Genomic DNA, 22047 nt, shown 5'->3' on the forward strand with positions numbered 1-22047 from the left:
GGGAGGCTTCAGTGCCCGGAGTGCAAGTCCCAGGATTCCAGGACCAGATAGCTGTGGAGGGTCTCACGGTTGGGAGGGTGAGGGGGAAGCACCTGCAGGGTTGAGGGGGATGCCCAATGTTAAAAGGAGGCTATTAATTGAGACCCCTCATCTTCCCCCAAGGCCTGAAAAGGGTTAACTTTCAGACTTCCCACCGCTGTCACCCCACACTCATGATTTCCTCGCACCAGCCTGAAAAATTGAGACTGGATGGGAAAATGCACTTAAGTGATCAATAAATCGTCACCCAAGGGAACCAATTGGGGCAAGGGTGGGTCGACCGTGGTCCTACCTGTTACAGCGCTAAATTACGGAGAGTATGGGGCAAGCAGGAACCTTTTTGGGGAAGGCCACATAAATAACTTCATGGCCACTCCCCCGCCTACAAACCCACTGGTGAGGGACCACTGGCATGGTCATCTACTCATCTGAAAATAACTTGAAGAACAGCAAAATGATGAAAAGTAATCTGAAATACAGGAAAAGAATAAAAACGTCCAAAAAAGGCAATTATCAGCTCCAGGAAGAAGGAAAAGTTCTGATAATACTCAAGCCATCTGTAACTCTAAATATACTTTTCTGGCCAGTGGTTGCAAAATAGCAACAACCTACACATATCATAGCTTGTTGCACAGAAAGAAGCTTCATTTCGAAGTTCAGCAATAAATTGGTGAAATTTTGTAGCATATTTGGTAGTTCAGATAATGAAATTCAAACATTCCTATTAACATTTCAATAAGTATTACAGAAAGCATGAAAACAACACCAATCAGAAAAGTCTCGAGGCAAAACCTGCAATCACCATGCTATATTTACCCTTCACTTTCCATCCAGCAGAGGTCGAGTAAGGGGTACTATAGAGGAGTCCTCTCTGCACCACTGGGAAATTGGGGTGCGAAATATTGCACAGGTCAGTTCCACCTAATAGATTTTAAAATGTTATTTTATAGACTTAGTCCACCTGACAAGACCATGCTCCATATTTCTGTTCACGGTGACAAAAAGTGGAAGAGAGGCCCACGCTCCAGATCCATGTCCAACCGGGGGTGCTGGGCAGGGGGGACAAACTCCAGAGCTACCTCATGGGTCTGCTCCTGGGTTGAGTAAAGGTGACCATTCAGTAATCTAGGTTGGACACCGCCTTTGGATGGGTGCGGGGGGGGGGGGGGGGGGGGGGGGCCACCCTGGTTGCCTGCCCTCTTCTACAGTCCTGCCTACACCCAGTTTGCTCTGGAAAAGGACCAGATTATGTCTATTGGCACACTTGAGGCTATCTCCAATGCGCCCACTGCAAGGTATGGAATGTATAGTAAATACTGGTAATATTTAAGTTCATGAAAGGTTTTCTTCTGAAAAAATTCTGTTATCACATGAGCCAATTGAATAAAGCCTGGGGGACACTTTTGCTCAGCCCTAATTGGTCATTTTAGAAAAGATATGCCATGTTTATACAGATAGCATATTGCAGTGATGGTTTCTACCTGCCCTGTACCTCTGCGTGATAGCCGAGTGTCTGCATCGGTGTCCACAAACAACTTCATCTGAAACATGTCCCGGATCTCTTGCACGTAAAAGGCCAGGATACCTTCAAATAGCACCACGTCTGCTGGGTAAACAGTGACTGTCTCAGGTTTTCTGCAAAGGTAAAATACACAGATAAACAGGAACATCATGGTTTCTAGTGCCAATGATAGATTAGTGTTAACTAGAACCATTCTATCCTTTCTAATGCTCTCAGTCATTTTTTTCTGTGTGCACTAGATTCCATTGAGTAATTAAATGCTTTTTCAAAACCGAATTCTCGGCAGATCAAGAGTGCCCCAGGGAGGCTGTGCAAGGTTCCAATCTATGCGGTAAAACCCGTCCACGTAACACTCCCATGAGTAATTCAGTCTGCAGTAAAACCTTTACTCATATGGGTGCTTGATTTTTTTTTTAATGGGGGTGAGGGGAGGGGGGTGGGAATCAGTCTAAATGGGTTCAGGTTACAGCCACTGAACACCAATCCAAAATGGCCCAGTACCAGACTCATCATCAAGTAGGTTCACTGTACTTGTCCCCGGCATTTATATTATACAAGGAGGGTGGTTAAAAAAAAATCATATTCGGCTCAGCTTCCTGAAGCACAGAAGGTTCTTTTGCAGCTTACAGCACAAAATGTACAGACCAATTTTAGACGAAAAACCGCCATTCAATTTTGAAGTCAAAAGCCTTTGTTAGATTTGATATTAAAAAAGCATAATCAAGTTCAGGTCAGGATGATCTGAACTCCGAGTACTAGGAATATTCTGTTTTAACAAAAAAAAATCAGTTACAACTGCTTAGTGATAAAAGGTGGAAAATTATCCGGAACAGGTTACTAAGATCTAAATGCAGCGAGGAACAGCAGTTGTTGGACAGGGGAGGGCAAGACTTTTTTTAGAAAAGCAAAAAACCCCCCTGAAAGAATTGGAGATTAAAAGGTTAAGATCTCCACCGATACTCGCAACTTGATGAACGCTTTCATTCTTTAGCTCAGAGATGAACAGGAATTAGTTGATATGATGGAATTTTTGGCAAGGAGTGAAATATTCTAGCCCTGTCCAAACTACATAGCACCTCAAGTAATTGCACGTAATCTGGATTCAGTTCATCTTTTGAGATGGTACTTTAGGTTGCCTCCAAGTATTTAATGCAATTAATGTTGCCAGTGCAGTAGTATTCTCCATTTAAGTTTTAAGATGGCAAGTCTGCCCAATTCTCCCCCAGGTCAACATCAGGGCGGCGTGGTGGAAGAGTGGTTAGCACTACTGCCTCACAGTGCCAGGGACCCGCGTTCGAATACCGGCTCAGGTCACTGTCTGTGCGGTGTCTGCACGTTCTCCCTGTGTCCGCGTGGGTTTCCTTCGGATGCACCGGTTTCCTCCCACAGTCCGAAAGACATGCTGGTTATGTGCATTGGCAATGCTAAATTCTCCCTCAGTGTACCCAAACACTGGCAAAATAGGTGCCAGAGTATGGCGACTAGGGGATTTTCACAGTAACTTCATTGCAGTGTTAATGTAAACCTATTTGTGACACTAATAAATGAATAAATATTTGAATTGGGTATATTAGGCCAGTTGGATATACCTGGGTACTATACCTTCACGCACATCTTGCAAGCAACAAAGTCAATACATGTCTTAAATATTGTCCATACATGTACAATATTTAAGATCATGCAAAATCAGAGGAAACCAGGGGACAAAAAATGGGAACACAGTTATACTGTATACCCAACCATTTGGGATAGTAGTACTGTAGCTATGTTACTGAACTAGTAATTGAGGGGCCCACAACAATGATGTGGAGACAAGTATCATTATCGTCAAAGCAGCTGACAAATGTAAATTCAGTTAATGGAATAAATCTGGAATTAAAAAGCTAGTACTAGTCATGGTGACCAAGAAACAATAAGTTTGGTTTTCTGATTTATTAATGTCCTTTAGGCAAGTTAATCTGCAATCCTCGCCCAGATTGACGTAAATGTGACTCTAGACGCACAGCAATGTGATTTGACTTGAAACTGCCCTTGGAAATGGTCTAGCAAATCATGAAATGTAGGAAATGAATGGCTCAGTAGCACCCGAGGGTAATTAGGAATGTGCAATAAATTCTGGCCTTACCAGCAACACCTATATCCTGTAAATAAGAATAAAACAATGAAGCCAAAATCCGTGCCTGATTTTGACACTAATTTTAGGAAATGCACTATGTGCATACCTACAGAATTTGTTTCCACTTCTAGCATCCTTCCTCATAAAATCTCTAGTTCTATTAATTTTCATACATGGATTTCATACATGGATTTCCATACATATCTCCTTGCTTCAAGTGGTTCACCTGAGCAACATCTTGCTGCCTGTAACATAGTAAAAACATGCCAAAGAGCTTCACGGAAGTTTTATCAAACAAAATTTGACACCAAGCCACATGAGCAGATAATCAGAGAGATGATCAACATTTGATCAAAGAGCTTGGTTTTGAGGAGCATCTTAAGGATGTCCTTAAAGTAGAGAGGGAATCCAGAGCTCATGGCTATTGAGTTGAAGGCATGGCCACCAATGGAAATCATGGATGCACATGAAGCCATAAATTGGAGGAGCTCAAGTCAGTTTTTTTTTAGGGCTGATGGTGATACAGGATAGGATTGGGGGGGGCAGGGGTTGCAGAGTGTCAGTTCTGGTGAGAAAACTGGCATGGAACTCCCCAGCTCCACTGGCCAGTTTTCTCTCCAGATCTTATTCTTTTAAAGGCAAAAAAGAATGACTGAATAGTTTGTGCTGTCACTCTGGTGAGGCAGGGGTGCTTAGAGCCAGAAACCTGCTTCACTAAGATCAGGGCGCCATGTTTAAAGGAGTCCCCGAACACAGGAAAAAAATTAATCTCATGATGTCGCGTTGGCAAGGTATGAAAATTTCATGGCGGGGAGAGGGGAGACCTGGTGCGGAGGGTGGTCAATTATATTTAAATTTATTGAAATGTATTAAAATCAGATTCATACCCATGGAGAAAATTGGAAATCAAGATCTCGCCAGCGAGATTTGTGACTTTCAGTTTTCAATGGATCTTGAGCCCCCCACTGGCGGGCGATCTCACACACGAAAAGTGCGGGTTCAAGACCCCGCCCAAGGATTTTTTTAAAATTGAGATGTTGCCAGATTGGGAGCCAGTGTAGGCCCAGGGATGATGGTCGAATGTTACTTAGGTGTGGGTCGGGATAGAGCTAACAAAGTTTTGGATGTACTCAAGTTTTGTGGAATGTGCAAAACAGAAGGCCATCTAGCAGAGCAGGGAACTATTAAAAAAGACATGGGCAAAGGCTTTAGCAGCAGTTGAGCTGAGGTCGGGGCGGAACTGCAGAAGTAGAAATAAGTGGTTTTAGTTTTCTATTCCAACTATTTTCAATTGGAAACTCAATGAGCAGTTGAACAAGACACCAATATTTTGAAAGGTCTAGGTTAGACCTTTAGAGAATTAGACAGTGACCAGGGAACAGAGTTTACAGGATACTTTAGCCTATCTAGATACTTTGGTGCTACCTCCCAATTTGATAGAATGAAATCCTGGTACCAGAGCACTGTTGTACAAATCTACAATTTAAAAATAAATACAATAAAAAAAACCTCAAACTAAACTAGCACAAGAGAACCAAACTTGATCTTGTCTTTACCTAATGGCTGTAGGTCAGCGATCATATAAAGGCAGACTATACTATTCTTTCTCCTCTTAACCAAATGTAGCACTCCTACATTTAGTGACATCAGGGATCAATTTTTGCACCTTTCCATTTTGCGAGGTTCTGCTATTCACTGGCTCCTCCAGCCAAGACATGGTTGATAAGTTTGAAACCAAGCTTGTGAAATGAAAGTGCAAAGAAAACATCAGCTCTACAAATTCGCTGGCTCAACACCCCAGATAAACTAAACACATCTACTGTGTACATCATTTGACGCCAATGGAATCTGCCAAATAAATGGAATCTGTGTAAGCAACATTTAAAACAATGTGACCTTTAATGAAAATTACCTGGAATGAGAAACAAAGTCATAGACTGGAATCTCAACCGTTTTGCCTTCAATGATATCCCTCAGGGTATTCAATATTAATTCATTATCAAAAGCATCTGCAAATAACAAAGTCGACAGAAAAAAAAACAGATCATTGCATTAATAAAGACTACAGCAGTACATAACTAAATTCTCTGTTGACGGCCCCTTTGTCAACATTCATGTACCTGGATGATCGAAGTTAAATTGGCCTTTCATTGCTTTTCCTTTCTGTTCAGCTGTTAACACACGGTAAAAGCTGTCTTGGCTCACAATAACCACCTGCCGCTTATGATGATCGATTTCATTTTGACCGAGCAGTTGGACTATTTTCGCACAAACTGAGGACTACCTCAGAAAAGAGAGACAAAAAACACAAATGAACAGTGAGGCTGCAGTTCCTATATTCGCTGACCCCCTCCAAATATTTGCCTTCAAAACTATACAAAGTAAAACAATAAACAGATTGTGTTGAGAGCTGTGGCTGTGCTGTTAAAAAAGTGCATCCCTTAACATTTGCCACAGTTCAGCTTAAAAACATACACAAAGATATTGAAATCAAACAATTTAACTCTAAGCCTACATTGAAATTACTATCTCCTGTTCTGCACGAGACAATATCTGAGGCAGTGTGGAGCCATTATCAACAGTAGGCATAACAATACCACAAAGTTTATAGAACTATCGCAATAAAGTTATGTCTGTGGCATTATGTGAAGCTGTTTCTCAAAATCAAGTATGGACCTTATCATGTGCAAAAGCAACAAATAGTTGTCCCCAGGATTTCAGCCAAGCATAATGAAGGGCATCTAAAAATTTCCTCAATAATGAATGACAGCCGAGCATTTAGTTATAAATGTTAACATTCCAGATTATACAAGTTTAATAGGCAAACTTATTTGCCTATTAAAATAGGCAAATAATACGTATAGGTTAGTGGTGAATGAACTCAGCAAAGGCACTGAAAACTTGCCACGTTATACTTCAAGCACTATCCCAAAGTTTGCATGCGTTTAAGCCCTTTGATCGGGTGTGTGAGGAAAAAAAAGAGAAACATTACAGCTAAGCTCCATGAGCACCTTCAGCACAGATCACTGGATAGTGATGGTGAGGAAGAACAGTGATATTCCCGCAGAGAAGACTGGGGCTACTGCATCAGATGTTTTACAGTCCTACTTTTGCCCTGCCAAAAACCAGCACAGCATAAATTGGAGAATCAATTCACTGGGCTGATATACAGGATCAACTGGGGTGCTAGTGATAAGTGAGGCTCCTGAGCCACACCAGGCGATGTTTAGCAGAGTTGACTACCATGACACAAACCACCATCGCACATGACGAAAGGCTACCGACAGATCTTCTCAGCAGCAATCATCGTAACAAATGCAACAATAAAGTAGAACTGATGACTGCAGAATTTCCTGCAATTGTGGTGATTACTACACTGTTGGAATTATGGGCCCGATTTTACCAAAACTTCGCGCCCGTTTTCGGGCATGAAATCGCGGTAAAGTCGGGCGTCGGGCCTATACCGCGATCTGCACCCGAATCCGAGCAGATCGTGGCTTTACCGACACCCGATTCGGGCGCAGGTCCGGCCCGCGCCCGAATCGGGCGGCCCGACAATTTAAATGCATTAGCATGCATTTAAATCGACTTAATGAACCGTGCGCCCAACCCTACCGCCAAATCCCACTTTACCGTCTTCTGGCCCATTCCGAATCTGCGCTTTTAGCGACCTGCAGAATAAAAGCCCAAAGCGGATTTCTATTCTGCAGGGGAACCTCCGAAGCCCTCTCTGCCCTTGTGAAGTCACCATCCTCCTCGACCATCCTTCGCGCACCCCCCCACCAACCACCCCGGCAGACCCCCCTGGGAGGCAGGCCCTCCTCGGCAAAGCACACCCCCAACCTACCTCGATCGCTGGTCTCCCTCCACCATCTTTCCGTTAGCAAGATAAGCTGTATATTCCTCAGCTAGATCCACTTTGGTCAACGGAAAGATGGTCCTTCTGCCTTGTGGGTCCGTCTGGCTCACCAAATCAGTTACAATACTGCGTTCAGCATCTACTGAACCATCTTGCATACAAAGGATAATGAATGGTACTGGTCGATCTTCCTGGTGCTATCAGTACTGTAACATCAGGAATGGCTGCCGACACCAAGGATATAATTTTTAGCATAAGCAGGGCTTACATGCAGAACCCTAATGCCATTATCCTTTGTATCCAAGATGGTTCAGTCGATGCTGAACGCTGTATTGTAACTGACTTGGTGAGCCAGATGGACCCGTCACACCCCCTCTCCATTTCCCAACCGCCCCCGCCCAGAGGGTGATCTGGGTCCCGCCCCCTCTCCTCTCCTCCCCAGAGAGTGATCTGGGTCCCGCCCCCTCTCCTCTCCTCCTCCCACACCCCCCCCCCCCCAGAGGGTGATCTGGGTCCCCCCCCCCCCCCCCCCACCAAGAGGGTGATCTGGGTCCCGCCCCCTCTCCCCAGAGGGTGATCTGGGTCCCGCCCCCTCTCCTCTCCTCCTCCCACACCCCCCCCCCCCCCAAAGAGGGTGATCTGGGTCCCGCCCCCTTCCCCCCCCCCCCCCCCGAGGGTGATCTGGGTCCCGCCCCCTCTCCTCCCCCCCACCAAGAGGGTGATCTGGGTCCCGCCCCCTCTCCTCCCCCCCCCCCCCCCCCCACCCACCCCAAGATGATCTGGGTCAGAGAGCCGCTCTCTCTGCTTTTTTCTCCCTGTGGGGCTTAGCGTTGCTTTGGATTTTTTTTCAAACTGTGCATGCGCAGTTCAGAGCTCCGATCGGTCCGGCAGTGCTAAGCCCCACCCACAGCGCGAATCGGACTGGAGCCGGCAAAAAGCGTATGGGCGTGCTGGAAAGAGGATTCCAGGCTCGGGTCTATTTGACGCCCAGATTCGGCACTTAGACTCAAAATGGTAAAATCAGGCCCCATGTGTTGGCTTTGTTTATAGATTAGAATTATTCTGGAATGAAGTGCATTATTGACGAATAAATTAATTGTTGTTCCAATTTCCTCTGGCTTTGACAAGAGTTTGGATTTCAAGGTTCCAGTTTTTAGTAGAAAGAACAAGGAAAGGTACAATTTGAAGGGGAGTGTGGGAATAGAGAGACCTGGGATATTTGTGCACAAAAATCACTGAAGGTGGCAAGGTAGGGTGAAAGGGCAGTTGATAAAGCATAACACATCCAGGGCAGTAAATAGGGGCTTGGGGTACAAAAGCAAGAAGGTCATGATAGAATTTGTATAAAACATTGATTTGGCCTCTCTGGAGCATTGCCTTCAGTTCTGTGCAACACATTTTAAGACAGATGCAAAGGCATTTGAGATGGCATGGAATGAGAGTAGTTCCAGGAATGAGGAACTTCAGTCATACAGATGGATTGGGGAAGTTGGGGCTACTATCTTTGGTGAAGAGAAGGTTGAGAGTTGATTTGATAGAGGTGTTCAAAATCGTAAGCAGTCTAGACAGAGTAGATAGGAGAACTGTTCCCACTGGCAGAAGGATCAAGAACCAGAGGACACCAACTTAACGCGATTGGCAACGGAAGCAACAGTAACGTGAGGAAAAAAATCTTCTTTAAAAAGTAGAGAATGATTAGCATCTGGAATGCACTGCCTGTGTGGTAGAGATGGATTCAATCGTGCATTTCAGGAGAATTAGATGGTTATCTTCAGAGGAAGAAATTGCAGAACTATGAGGTAAAAGCGAGGGAGTGGGACCAGGCAAATAGCTTCCTTCTATGCTGTAACTATTCTATGATTGTTGTTTATTTGTTAATGTCACAAGTAGACTTACGTTAACACTGAAACTAAGTTACTGTGAAAATCCCCGAGTCATCACACTCTGGCGCCTATTCGGGTACACTGAGGGAGGATTTAGCATGGCCAATGTAACCAGCACGTCATTTGGACTGTGGGAGGAAACCGGAGCACTCAGAGGAAACCCACGCAGACACGGGGAGAACATGCAGACTTCACACACACAGTGTGAAGACATCGCACTCAAGCCAGGAATTGAACCCGGGTCCCTGGCGTTGTGCGGCAGCAGTGCTAACCACTGTGTCACTGTAGGTTTGGTTGAAGGGTTTTGATAATTTTTTTTTCTAAATTCAGGAGGTGAGCATGGAGAGGGAAACCAAGATTAGTTTTTATTGCAGGATGCAATAACTCTGTGATAGCTCCTTGTGCTTATGCTGCGAAAACATTTTACTGCAAAATTGTGCTGTTTAGACGGGAGGGATAGATTTAGTAGTCAAAATGCAAGGAGCCATTGTTTTAGATGCTGCTCTACTAAAATGCAAATAATGCTGTAATAGTATTAGCCTAAAAATCAGTACTATTTTTGAAAAACGAATAGTAAGTGTGGGAAGATGATTTGAAGACAAGTTTGACAGATTACCTACATAGCTACACGGTAAGGTTATTCAGAAAGGCATTTGATTTAGTTGCTTTTCAATTTTTCCCTCATAATATAGAGGAACCCTTTAAATATTCAAAGGTCACTCTGCCTTAATTTCCAAGACAGTGTCAGCTATTCATCAGAAAACAGTGCTATAAATGCAGGGAACAAATCCTAAAAAGTCACCAAGGATAGAAGAGTACAGAATCATAGAATCTCTACAATGCAGAAAGAGGCCATTCAGCCCATTGAGCCTGCACCGACAACAATCTCACCCAGGCCCTATCCCCGTAACCCCACGTATTTACCTTGCTGTCCCCCTGACACCAAGGGGCAATTTAGCATTGCCAATCCACCTAACCTGCACATCTTTGGACTGTGAGGGGAAACCCGAGCACCTGGAGGAAACCCACGTAGACATGGGGAGAACGTGCAAACTTCACCCAAAGCCAGAATCGAACCCGGGTCCCTGGTGCTGCGAGGCAGCAATGCTGACCATGTGCTGGATGCATTTATGATGACTGGCTCTGGGTGGACAGAAATCAACTGATCTCAGAATCCTCTTACACAGGGGCTGCGGATAATGTTTGAGAAGTTGCAAGTTTTGTCACTGCACAAATTAAAAATATATTAATGTGCAGGAACACATATTTTAAAGTTCTGGGAATTTTGTTATACAATTCCATCCACATTCCTTAGAGCAGGCGGAACTGAATAGGTAAAATTTCTTTTGATAAGATGGGTTTTCCACCAGTTTTGGATTTATGCTTTTAATTCCTCTACTTTATGGAATTAAAAGTGAAAATTAGAATTTGATTGTGTACAGAGCTTTGAAGGAAATGCGAAGCATCGCACTGAGAGGCCAGTAGTCAGAGTCTAAATGCACAGGTCATTTAAAGGTGACAGCATAAGCAAATAAGGGCAAGTAAAAAAGCAAATAAAATCTTAATTGGCTTTTTTCACGAAGAGAAGGCTGAAGGAAGTACAAATTGAGACCTTCAGGTTATAAGATTAATGATAATGATAGATAATTGCCACACTGCTCATCAAGGCAGTGCAAGTGGACATTAAATTTAAAATAACCACATCGTTGGAGGTCAGAAAGCATTACGCCCGTAGAATGGTTAGAATGGAGGACTGATTACTATAGATAGAGTCGACAATTTATTTTGAAAGAAGCTATACTGGGTTTCCCACCCTCCAAAAAGAGAACAGCTATGTCTGGGAGCAAACAGGAGTGTGAATTTGACCAAGTGGATCATGCCAAGAAAACAGCAACGCAGACTTGGGGAACAAATGACCCTTTTCTGCCCTACAGCATTCAATAAAATCAACAGATTCCAATTCCATGTCACAAAGCCATCCCAATTTTTAGTTCTCTTGAGCAGAGAGAATTTGAATCAGAGATTGGTGGTAATGTGGCACTACCTCTGCTGTAATCCTGAGCCACTAACTAGCTAATGTAATATTAATAACATTTAATGAGATTCTTATCTTTAGACGGGGATTTTTAAGGAAGTATTCTTGGTGCAGTAGTCCCAAAGCACAGGGGTTCAGATGGAATGACATTGATCACCTGATTCTCCGGCCATGCACACCTCAAGACCGGAAATTCCCGACTGAGCTCAGCGGACCTTTGAATGGTCTGCCGAATTTTCTCTCCTACCTGCTATGATTCCCGCGGAGGGTGAGACAGGAAAATTTCAGCCCATGGACTCTTGTACCTCTCATTATTGATACTGCCTGACCTGAATACTTCCAGCATTTTTGTTTTAAAGTATAATTTGACTTCTTCTAAATGACTTGAAAGAAGAACAGGAGAAAAAAGTGTACACTGACTTAGGACATGCCTTATCAAGGAGTATCAAAGAAACACTCAATATTTTGATCCAAGTACTCAAAATTTGGGATCTAATGACAGAGTTCTAACCTGCGGAAGAACTCTGGAGCATTTAACAGATAAGAGACAGAAAGAATAAAATTGGAGCAAAACTATGGCACATCGTACATAAAGCAGAAAACGCTGGAAACACTCTGCATGTCTGGCAGTGTCTTTGGAGAGAAAATCAGAGTTAATATTTCAGATCACTGACCTTTCATCAAAAAACAAAGCTTGTCGGGTCAGGATAGGCTGTACAAAAATCTGCCCTTAGACTGCATGTTTGCAGAGTGTAGTTGCGTAAATGGTTTTGGCAAATTGCTGTCTATGTGGGATACTAACCATCAGTCCCTTTAGATCAACAGCTGGCATAGCCCTGGATAGCTAGTACTTGGCTAGCCACTGAATTTTGATTTCGAACTACAATAAATGTTAAGAAGGAAATCAACACAATTTCCATAGAAAATGCTCATCAATGCTCCTACTTACTGGCCTCTCCCTTCTCACCCATTAAAAGGTTAATTTAGCATTGGAAATTTACTAAAGGCAATTAATTGGGTTTAAAAAGAAACAATAAATAACCAAAAAGCAAAATATTACAGATCCAAGATCTGGAACAAACAGAAAACACTTGAAATGTGTAGACCGGGCAGCATGTAGGGAGGGAAGACAGTTAACATTTTCTGATGTGAATCCTTCGGCTGATGACAGGTCCCTATCTGAACTGCTATATTGCTTGTCCTCTACATAGAAATCATAGAAACCCTACAGTGCAGAAGGAGGCCATTCGGCCCATCGAGTCTGCACCGACCACAATCCCAGCCAGGCCCTACCCCCACATATTTACCTGCTAATCCCTCCAACATACGCATCTCAGGACTCTAAGGGACAATTTTTAACCTGGCCAATCAACCTAACCCGCACATCTTTGGACTGTGGGAGGAAACCGGAGCACCCGGAGGAAACCCGCGCAGACACGAGGAGAATGTGCAAACTCCACACAGACAGTGACCCAAGCCGGGAATCGAACCCAGGTCTCTGGAGCTGTGAAGCAGCAGTGCTAACCACTGTGCTACCGTGCCGCCCCAGATACTGCTCACCCAATGGTTCCAGCAGTTTTGTTTTGTGGTTATGGTTTTGTAGTGCTATTTATTTAGATTCAAGTTTCATAATCCCAGCCATTCCACATCAAAAGGTGAGAAATCAGTTTAATAACCGTTTCATGTTACTTGTGAAGATAACTTTTTAATGTCAGACAGCAAGTCTGTCATTGTTTGTCAACTTTCAACAAAAAAGTCAACTTTAACACCAGAATTCACAAACTTTGAAAGTGTTCTAATTTTTAAATAAAAAATACAATAATAAGGTTCAATCTAGGGAATATCCTCTTCAATCATATGCTTTGCTAAGAATAGCAATCAATAAAACTTGGTCATTAACGGACACATAACTTCAGCTTATGCGCTTTTAGGGGGAAAATATTTTATGCGAGGCAAAATCTACGATCTGGGGCAGGATTCTCCAAACTCATTTGCCCCGTCCCCACTGCCAGCGAGAATGGAAAATTTGGCGCTCAGCCAAAACTGCATTCACTGCAGTGGCACTGGAGAATCTCAGCCTCAGACGAGGTGGGAGATTACCGATGCTGATTTCTGCTAAAACAAAAACAGCCGAGTTCCAATAAATGATCATGGAACCAGGTTGACTCAAAAATGGTAAAAAATTATAGGGGCGAATACATTCCTAAGGGTAGTTCTGAGTTCAAGCAGTTTAGTTGGATTTAGAAAAATCTGGAGTAAAAGGAAACATCTCCTTCAGCAGAATACAGTTGAAATTCTGGCTATTGGCTAAAAGAGTTAAAAACTCTTGTTAGCTGAAGGACTCCATTAACAGCGAGTTGAATTTCTGATATAGCCCAGCTGTTTCTCAGCTGGGCTATATCAGAATATTAGAACCAGAAAAGTATTGACCTAATGTGACAATGCTTAAGATGTCAGAGATACCCATGTTGAATGGGGAATTTGCAATCTTAGTATGGTTGGATAAGGTTTGAAGGGACAATTTGCTGAAGTAAAACTGGAGACACAAGATATCTTGAATCCCATTTAACTAATATCCAGACCTAGTGGTTAATCTCCCAACTTTTGATAGGTATCTGACTGGAGGGTTTTGGGGTGAAAGTAGAAGGAAAATGGAATTGACACATTTGATTTAGAGTATAAGCAATGGTGTTTATTGTATTTTTTATCTTAGCAGGTTAAAGATAGTTCATATTCTGTAGTAAAATACTTTTGTTTAAAACATGAACCCTGTAGGTTCATTCCTTTAATAAATATTTGGGGTCTTGGATCTTTTAAAAATATACAAAAACTACTGTGATCGTAACACTACAATTTAGGGGTGGCACGGTGGCATAGTGGTTAGCACTGCTGCCTCAGTGCCAGGGTCCCAGGTTCAATTCCCGGCTTAGGTCACTGTCTGTGCAAGTCTGCATGTACTCCCCATATCTGCATGGATTTTCTCTGCAAGAAGTCTCACAACACCAGGTTACCCCAGTCCAACGCCGGCATCTCCACATCATGGATTTTCTCCCACAGTCCGAAAGATGTGCTGGTTAGGTGCATCGACCATGCTCAATTCTCGCTCAGTGTACCCAAACATGTGCCGGAGTGTGGCAACTAGGGAATGTTCACAGTAACTTTATTGCAGTGTTAATGTAAACCTACTGGTAACATTAATAAACTTTAAACCAGGCAATGCTGCAGCTTCCAGACTGTCAAAAGTCATGCCAAACAAAGTGATTTTCCACACCCCAAATCCAAACAGAGTTCTACCTCACAAAGGATCTTGCCACAATAGGTAGAAACTACTGTGTTCTTGCCTTCCTGAGTGGGTGGAGTGGCACATCTTTGCATAGAAGTAGGCGTGGGAATCCTTCCAAAAGGCCGATGAGACTCAGTCAATTGAAAATGTAAAAATTAGCATTGGTAGATTGGCAAGGGTATTAAGGATTATGGTACCAATGCTGTTAGATGGAGTTAAGATACAAATCAGCCATTATGTAACTGAATGGAGAAACAGGCTCTAGGAGCTGGATGGCCCACTTCTGTTCTCAAGTGGTCTGGACAGCTACCAGGAAAAATATATTCATATCAGAAAGAAAGATTATCACATTCAGAACTGTACATGTGCAATTGTTTTTCCGATTTAGTTGCTGTGCAATTTAGTCTGCAAAATCAACTTGTGCAGCTTTCGCTGTATTTGTACCCTGAAGAATGGAAGCAGAACTACATCAAGGTGAATGCAATCGTCAACAGAAATTGTCGCACAAAATGACTGAAGCTTCAATTAAGGGATGCAGTGCTTGGTGCAATTCAAGACACTAGCCTATGAGGGAAAAAGGACGTCAACACAATCTTCCTTGACAAGACAATGTTCAGTTGTGATTTTCTTTTGCAATCCAAATCACCAATGGGCCAAGACTTCCACTTAGTGGACAGATCAATGTAATAGAAGATGCTGAACAGACTGAATTATCTGATGCAGCAAACATATTGGCTATTCAACTAGGCTATGTCACAATTAGACTGCACTCGTCAGCACAATGCAGTGTAGCATTAACGTAGGTACCAGTGTCATGAGTGGTAGGATTGTGCTGCAAGGTTAGTGCTAAAGACTACTACATTGCTTCATTAATTTCTTCTGGTTAAGTTCAATATCAAATTTGCAACACATGCAAAAGAATAACTACAAGAATGCAAAGATATATAGCACTTTTGACCATTACAATCCTGTCATTACTCTGCAATATGGCAGGATTAAAAAATAGAGGGCTAAGCAAACTCTGATTGATATCAGAAAACTACATGCATTTTAAAAAGCCAATTTAAAATGAAAACTGGAATATGCTGAAAATACACAGCTTTTTTGTTTCGCTTTCTAGCTCATTGGCCTGCTATGTATGTCCAGCATCTTTTTTCATATTTTCAGTACCTGTAGTTCCCATCCCATTTCTAAATAGAATACAATCTTTTAGGTTGGTGTTTGAAAACCAGCAGCACTACACACTGCTTCAGATTTCTTCCACGCCACTTTAACAGATGGCAAAAGCCAAAACAGCAGCGACCAGAAAAAGACAGACTGGCATTTTTATATATCATCTTTCAGACCATCTCAAAGATTTTATAGCCAAGGATGTGGTCACTGTTGCAGTGTAGGCGAATTAAAAAAAGGACTCTTACAAAATCCAACTGTCCCAAATTCTTGTGATCTTTTACATATAATACAATCATTTCTCCAGAACTTGCTGATGTCATAAGCGAGGCATTAGTTATGGCCTGGAGAAAACAGCAAGGCAATCACCAACTGGATCATTGTACTATTGCATCATTTGCACAAGAATATTTGAAGGCAGCTTTAGGATCTAATTTGAACCTCTCCTGGTCAAATCAGGATACATTACAGATACAATATGGCATTTTCACCAGGACAGAAAACCAAATGGATTGTGACTTGTCAAATTGATTCTGTACATTGGAAATTCTACTATCGTGTAACAGGACATAACAATTCTAATTAATCAGTTTGTTCATCAATACATGGGAATATACATTTTAAAACGTTGCTTTTGCATTGTCGGGATCCTCCAGACATGGGAGTATCTATCAATTATATTATTTCCAGCAATAAATTATAAGATGCATGAAGCAAGCAAAAGTATTATGCCAACTTTAGACACGCCACCATTCAATGCAAATCACTCTCCTTCAAAATAGACACGCAAAAAAATTCAAATTATGATTAAAACGCGCTAATTTCATGTGAAGCCACCCTGACAAGTTAACCCCCCCCCCCCCCCGCCCGCCAAATCATCAAACAAAGAGAACATGGCCGGAAAACCCTCTTCCATATAAAAAAAATCAACGACTTGGGAGGAGTTTGGCAGAAACAGTGTGAAATCTTGTTGTTTTACTGCTAAGGGAATTCAGGAAAACCACTTCTGTGAGTGACGGGGGTTGATAAGAGAAAGATATTCCCATGCCAAAAAAAAACCTAATGGTATATTTAACACATGGCGGGAAACAGGCAGCTTGGCTGACCGGATACAATGTGCAGAGAAAATAGAGAGCCAGTTCCAAACAAACTTGACCTGCTTGGGGAGGAATCTGGCACAGGGCTCAGACTTTTACGGGGGGAAAAGTTCTCATCACTTCCGAATCGCCTCTGCAAATGTGACACACGTGTCAATCTATACATATCGCAGCATAAACTGAAAGCACATTCACTCCACATTAAAACCTGACCCCAGCATTTGCTGGATGTGGGATCGTGTTGAGGGTTGTACCTCTCCCAGCAAATCACACACATATATATATATGTGTGTGTATATTACCAATTGCGCTGTTAGTGTTCAAAAGACAAAGGATGCAGCAGTTGCGATGACTGGTGGCGGGTTGTACTAGTTCGCTAGTCAATTTCTAAAACACCCGCTACGGATTACATTGATACATTTCGCATCAATATATCAAACTGCAACATTTGGGTATCTATTCCTCTGTAGCACAGGCGAAGGAGAGGGGGGGGGGGGAGGTCTCTGTCGGCTCTCCCCACCCCGCATAACCCGCTACTAATGCAGGCAGGCAGCCCGGGACAAAGCGGCGTGTAAAGCCGCAGGAAACCACGCGGCCGCTTCAACTCACTGACAAGCACTGAAAACGCATCAATCAGATACATAAAGCCATACTTTGCCGCTGGCGGTGCCCCCTCCGACCCCGATTACAAAGGGTTTGCGGTTCTGCACCGTCTGATCGCTGTCTCCTGCCATGGTGCACACACAGCTCTTTGCTTATCTTTTTTTTCCTCCTCCCTCCCCCACCTGCGAATCCGGTCTTGGTTGGTCCTCGGGAGGGTGAGAGAGAGAGAAAGGGCTAGCTCGATTGGATTTCCTGCAGTTGCATTTCTGAAGAACGCCCGAATTTATAATACTGGACGATTTGTAATACTGGACGATGACACAGTTCAGATGCTTTCCGACCCCACACCCACTGCATCAGACTAGGTGCAGCTGACTACTGAGTCAGAACCGCCATCCCTAGCAGCACTACTCAGGCATGCCAACTTTATACTCGGGGGCAGGGGCGGAGCTGGATCTAAGCAATGGGGAAAGAAACCACCCATCGCTCACTTCACTGGGAATAGCGAACCAATGGCATCCAACATAGCATGTCATAAAAATATTTTTAAATCCGTTTTTCGGAAATAATTAATTCGTAAACAACTTTACAGAAATCCAAAGAACATGATGGCATGAACTTTTATCTATGTTAACTCCAGTTGATTGGTGCCTTGTTTTAATTTTCTCCCTCCTTATCCCAGTAATGAGGGACTAATATGATGCCATTTTCTAAAGACTTTTGCATCCAATATTATTACAAATAAGGAGACAATGAAAGGTATTGCAGCACATACCATGTCCAACAACTCTGTAGATACCTGGTATATACCTATACAGTCTCCTTAAAGGTCACAGTGAAAACTCTCAAATATAAGGTGACATTCACAGATTGTGGCCTGCCTCGAGTCTTCTCAACCCTTTGTAATTCAGGCAAAACAAATCCACGAAAATATGGGGTAGATTTACAACACATAGGGAGTCCGATGCAAGACTATTTACATTATTATTGGCAGTGGCTTTCCCTCAATTTGAGGTTGTCTACTTAGCTTAGTGAGTTTCTGCCATAGGTCTTCATGTGATTTAACAGCCGATTCGTTGGGCACACGGGGCAGAGTGTCCCATGAGGTAGTAGGATCCAGAGTGCAGGATTTGCTTCATTTCATCTGCCTGTCTGCCTCACCATTAAGATGTTGTGACTCAGAGTGTGATGCAGCTTGATGGAGATGGTTGTTGGCATTTTGAACAACTGGTGGTAAGTTCTTCTCAGTCATTGATAACAATGTCACCATCCTTCAATGAGAGCCTCAGAGTATCTTTGAAATGTTGTCCTCCCCTGAAATATTGGCCAAGTGAGAGCTGAGAAAGCATATGAGAAAGTTCAAATGCTTATCTGTTCTTTATGTTGTCAAAAGGACAACATAAGTAATGTGAACTAACATTTTTCATGAAAAGATCTGACCAGTTCAGGCACTTGCTGAGCATTGAGAGCACAAGCTAATCCCAGATCTGGGTGAGCACAGCAAAAGCAAAATACTGCAGATGCTGGAAATCTGAAATTAAACAGAAAATGTTGAAAAGTAAGTCGGAACAACAGTGGGGGCAGAAACCTTTTTTAAAAATTCATTCGTGGGACATGGGCATTGCTGGCTGGCCAGTATTTATTACAGTAAGAAGTCTCACAACACCAGGTTAAAGTCCAACAGGTTTATTTGGTAGCAAATACCATAAGCTTTCGGAGCGCTGCTCCTTCGTCAGATGGAGTGGACATTTCCACTCCGCCACATTTCCACTCCATCTGACGAAGGAGCAGTGCTCCGAAAGCTTGTGGTATTTGCTACCAAATAAACCTGTTGGACTTTAACCTGGTGTTGTGAGACTTCTTACTGTGTTCACCCCAGTCCAACGCCGGCATCTCTACATCAGTATTTATTACCCATCGCTCGGTGCCCTTGGAGGATAGTTGAGAGTCAACGACATTGCTGTGGGTCTGGAGTCACATGTAGACCAGACCAGGTAAGGATGGCAGATTTCCTTCCCTAAAGGATATTAGTGACCCAGATGGTTTTTCCGATAATCAACAATGGTTTCATGGTCATTGGTAGATTCTTAATTCCAGATTTTTAAAATTGAATTCAAATTCCACCATCAGCTGTGGCGGGATTCGAACCCGGGTCCCCAGAACATGAGCCGAGTTTTGTATTAGTAGTCTAGTGATAATACCACCAGGTCATTACCTACCCTCCGCCGCCCCCCCCGCCCCCCCCCCCAAAAAAAGTAAATTTCAAGTTACTGATGACTCTTTATCATTTACACCAGCAAATCCCAGACCAGGGAGAACACAAGTATTTCACAGATCAGGGACTGAAATTTCATCTCCCAATGGAGGTACAAATTTGGTCCTGAAGTGCTAAATTTGTGCAGGGTGCAGGCAGGGCTGTTTGCAATGGATGTTCCAGGGTGTAGGTAGGGCTGATCGCAATAGATGCTGCAGGGTGTAGGTCGGACTGATCACACAGGGTGCTGCAGGATGCAAACAGGGCTGCTCACACTGGGTGCTGCATAGTATGGGTAGGGCTTTTCACACTGGGCGCTATGACTTTGCAGGCAAGGCTGCTGGGTGCTGCATGGTGCAGGCAGGGATGCTTGTACTGGGTGCTGCGGGGCGCAGACATGACTGCTTGTATCAAGTGCTGCATGCTGCAGGCAGGGCTGCTCTCACTGGGTGCTGCGAGTTTGCAGGCAGGAGAGAAGGTGGGGGGGAGAATAGATGGAGACATGAGGGTGAAGGAAAAGAAGAGGGAGGAGGGTTTGCAGGCAGAGGATGACTGGGAATGGGTAGAGGTATTAGGAACAAGGGAGGGAGTGGAGTTGACCAGGTGGTGGGGAGCTGGAACTGATATGAAAGAATGCACGCACACAACACAGCAGGTGGGTGGGATGAGTATGAGAGGAAAGAAGGTGCATACAGATTCATGATTTGGAAAATGGGGGTTAGTGTTGCACAAGAGAGAAGCAATACACAGAGATCCATGACAGGGAGGTGAGTCCTGGAGGAAGCATGGGGGATGAGTGTCAGGTAGTTGTATCCCTGGGACTGAGGCCAAATGGTTGGGGTTAGAAATTAAAGGCAGTCCCTGGGACATTGCAGGCCATACTACAGGTCTGTGCATGCCACACAATTCTTGGTCCTGGTCCAGGAAAAGACAAGGTTTGTCTACACAATAGAGGTCTGACCCAGCGTGGTGTGCAGCGTGTGATTGGTGCCTCACATATGGTGGTACAGGGGGTGGCTGGCTCTGTACTGGACTGCAGATGGAATAGTCATGCTCAGGAGAGGCATCTGCAGCCTGTAGATGGGAACGATGTAATTATGGATGGAGATACTCTCAGCTCTTGTGGGAGGGGGCCTCTGTAAGTGACCCAAGATGGAGAGGGGTGAAGTCCACGTGGGGCATGGGGACATCTACACTGATAGGTTTGGGGGGAGGGCAGGAATATCCATAACAATCACTGGATTCAGCGGCGGATTAACCATTAGGCTGGGTAGGCTTAAGCCCAGGGGCCCGGAAGGGAGGGGGGCCCGAGAGCAAAAGAAAATCACTAACTGTTCAGGTGAGCGTTCATTTTCGGCACTGAAGAGGATGAAAATCTATTTGCGCTCAACAATGAGCGATGAGAAACTTAGTCATCTGGCACTCATGCACATTGAATCAGACATGCTTCGATCTGTTGATTTACATGCTGTTATTGACACTTTTGTAAACCAAAAAACACGGAAGCTTTTTCAAGTACAAATGTAAAGAAAATGAAAAATAAATGAATAAAAGGGCTGTAATTGATTCATATAACTTTATGATATTATACATGTAGTACATTATATATAGTACAACAATATGTTATCTAACGTCACTTAACGTCACTTTATTCTATTCAACGAAGGGTGGGGCAGGGGCCAAGGTCAGGGGGCCTTGCTAAAGCTCAGCCTAGGGGTCCGAGTGTTAGTTAATCCGCCACTGACTGGATTCCAGGGTTACTGGGGGAGACTGGAGAATGACCAGATAGAGCTTTCCCTACACATTGTGAGGGTGATCTGAGGGATGTGAACAGTGATGGGGGAGGTAGAAATGCAGCACCACCATGTTGAGATCCTGAATCAATGACGCAGTTTAAAAATGAAACTAGAAAGAAAATCACACCATCGGGGTGTGGGAGGAGTCATTGGCTGGATTCTGGGGCCCTTTCAGGGGGGCAACCTTACACTTGTTAAAATTTCAACATGGAGCTGAGAAAACCCATGAAGAATTAATTAAAAAGTTAGAGTTGGAACCAGTAACTCACTTTTACGCAATACTACACGAAGCATTGGGCCCAGATTATAGTTTTTTTCATTGAGCATTTAACCAGCAGAGAAATGTGAGAAGGGAAGAGACAGGCAAACATTGAGGAGGCACAGCTGCTG

At 43.5% G+C, this 22047-nt stretch overlaps 1 protein-coding gene across 3 annotated transcripts in view; it reads right to left on the bottom strand.

Moving 5' to 3' along the window:
• Nucleotides 1–18008, bottom strand: part of LOC144497207 (uridine-cytidine kinase 2-like) — a 141261-nt gene extending 123253 nt beyond the window's left edge. For 2 of the 3 annotated variants that reach the window (XM_078218105.1, XM_078218103.1), the window contains exons 1-4: nt 17658–18007; nt 5798–5957; nt 5590–5686; nt 1532–1674 (exon numbers count right to left, since the gene is read on the bottom strand). In XM_078218105.1, the coding sequence (XP_078074231.1) occupies nt 1532–1674; nt 5590–5686; nt 5798–5957; nt 17658–17738 (481 nt within the window). In that variant the 5' untranslated portion in view covers nt 17739–18007. Of the gene's footprint in view, nt 1–1531; nt 1675–5589; nt 5687–5797; nt 5958–17657 lie in introns of all 3 variants that reach the window. The other variant, XM_078218104.1, reaches the window with a different exon arrangement.
• Between the last annotated feature and the right edge of the window lie 4039 nt (nt 18009–22047).

The sequence above is a fragment of the Mustelus asterias genome, chromosome 8 (assembly GCF_964213995.1).
Source record: "Mustelus asterias chromosome 8, sMusAst1.hap1.1, whole genome shotgun sequence".
NCBI classification, from domain to species: Eukaryota; Metazoa; Chordata; class Chondrichthyes; order Carcharhiniformes; family Triakidae; genus Mustelus; species Mustelus asterias.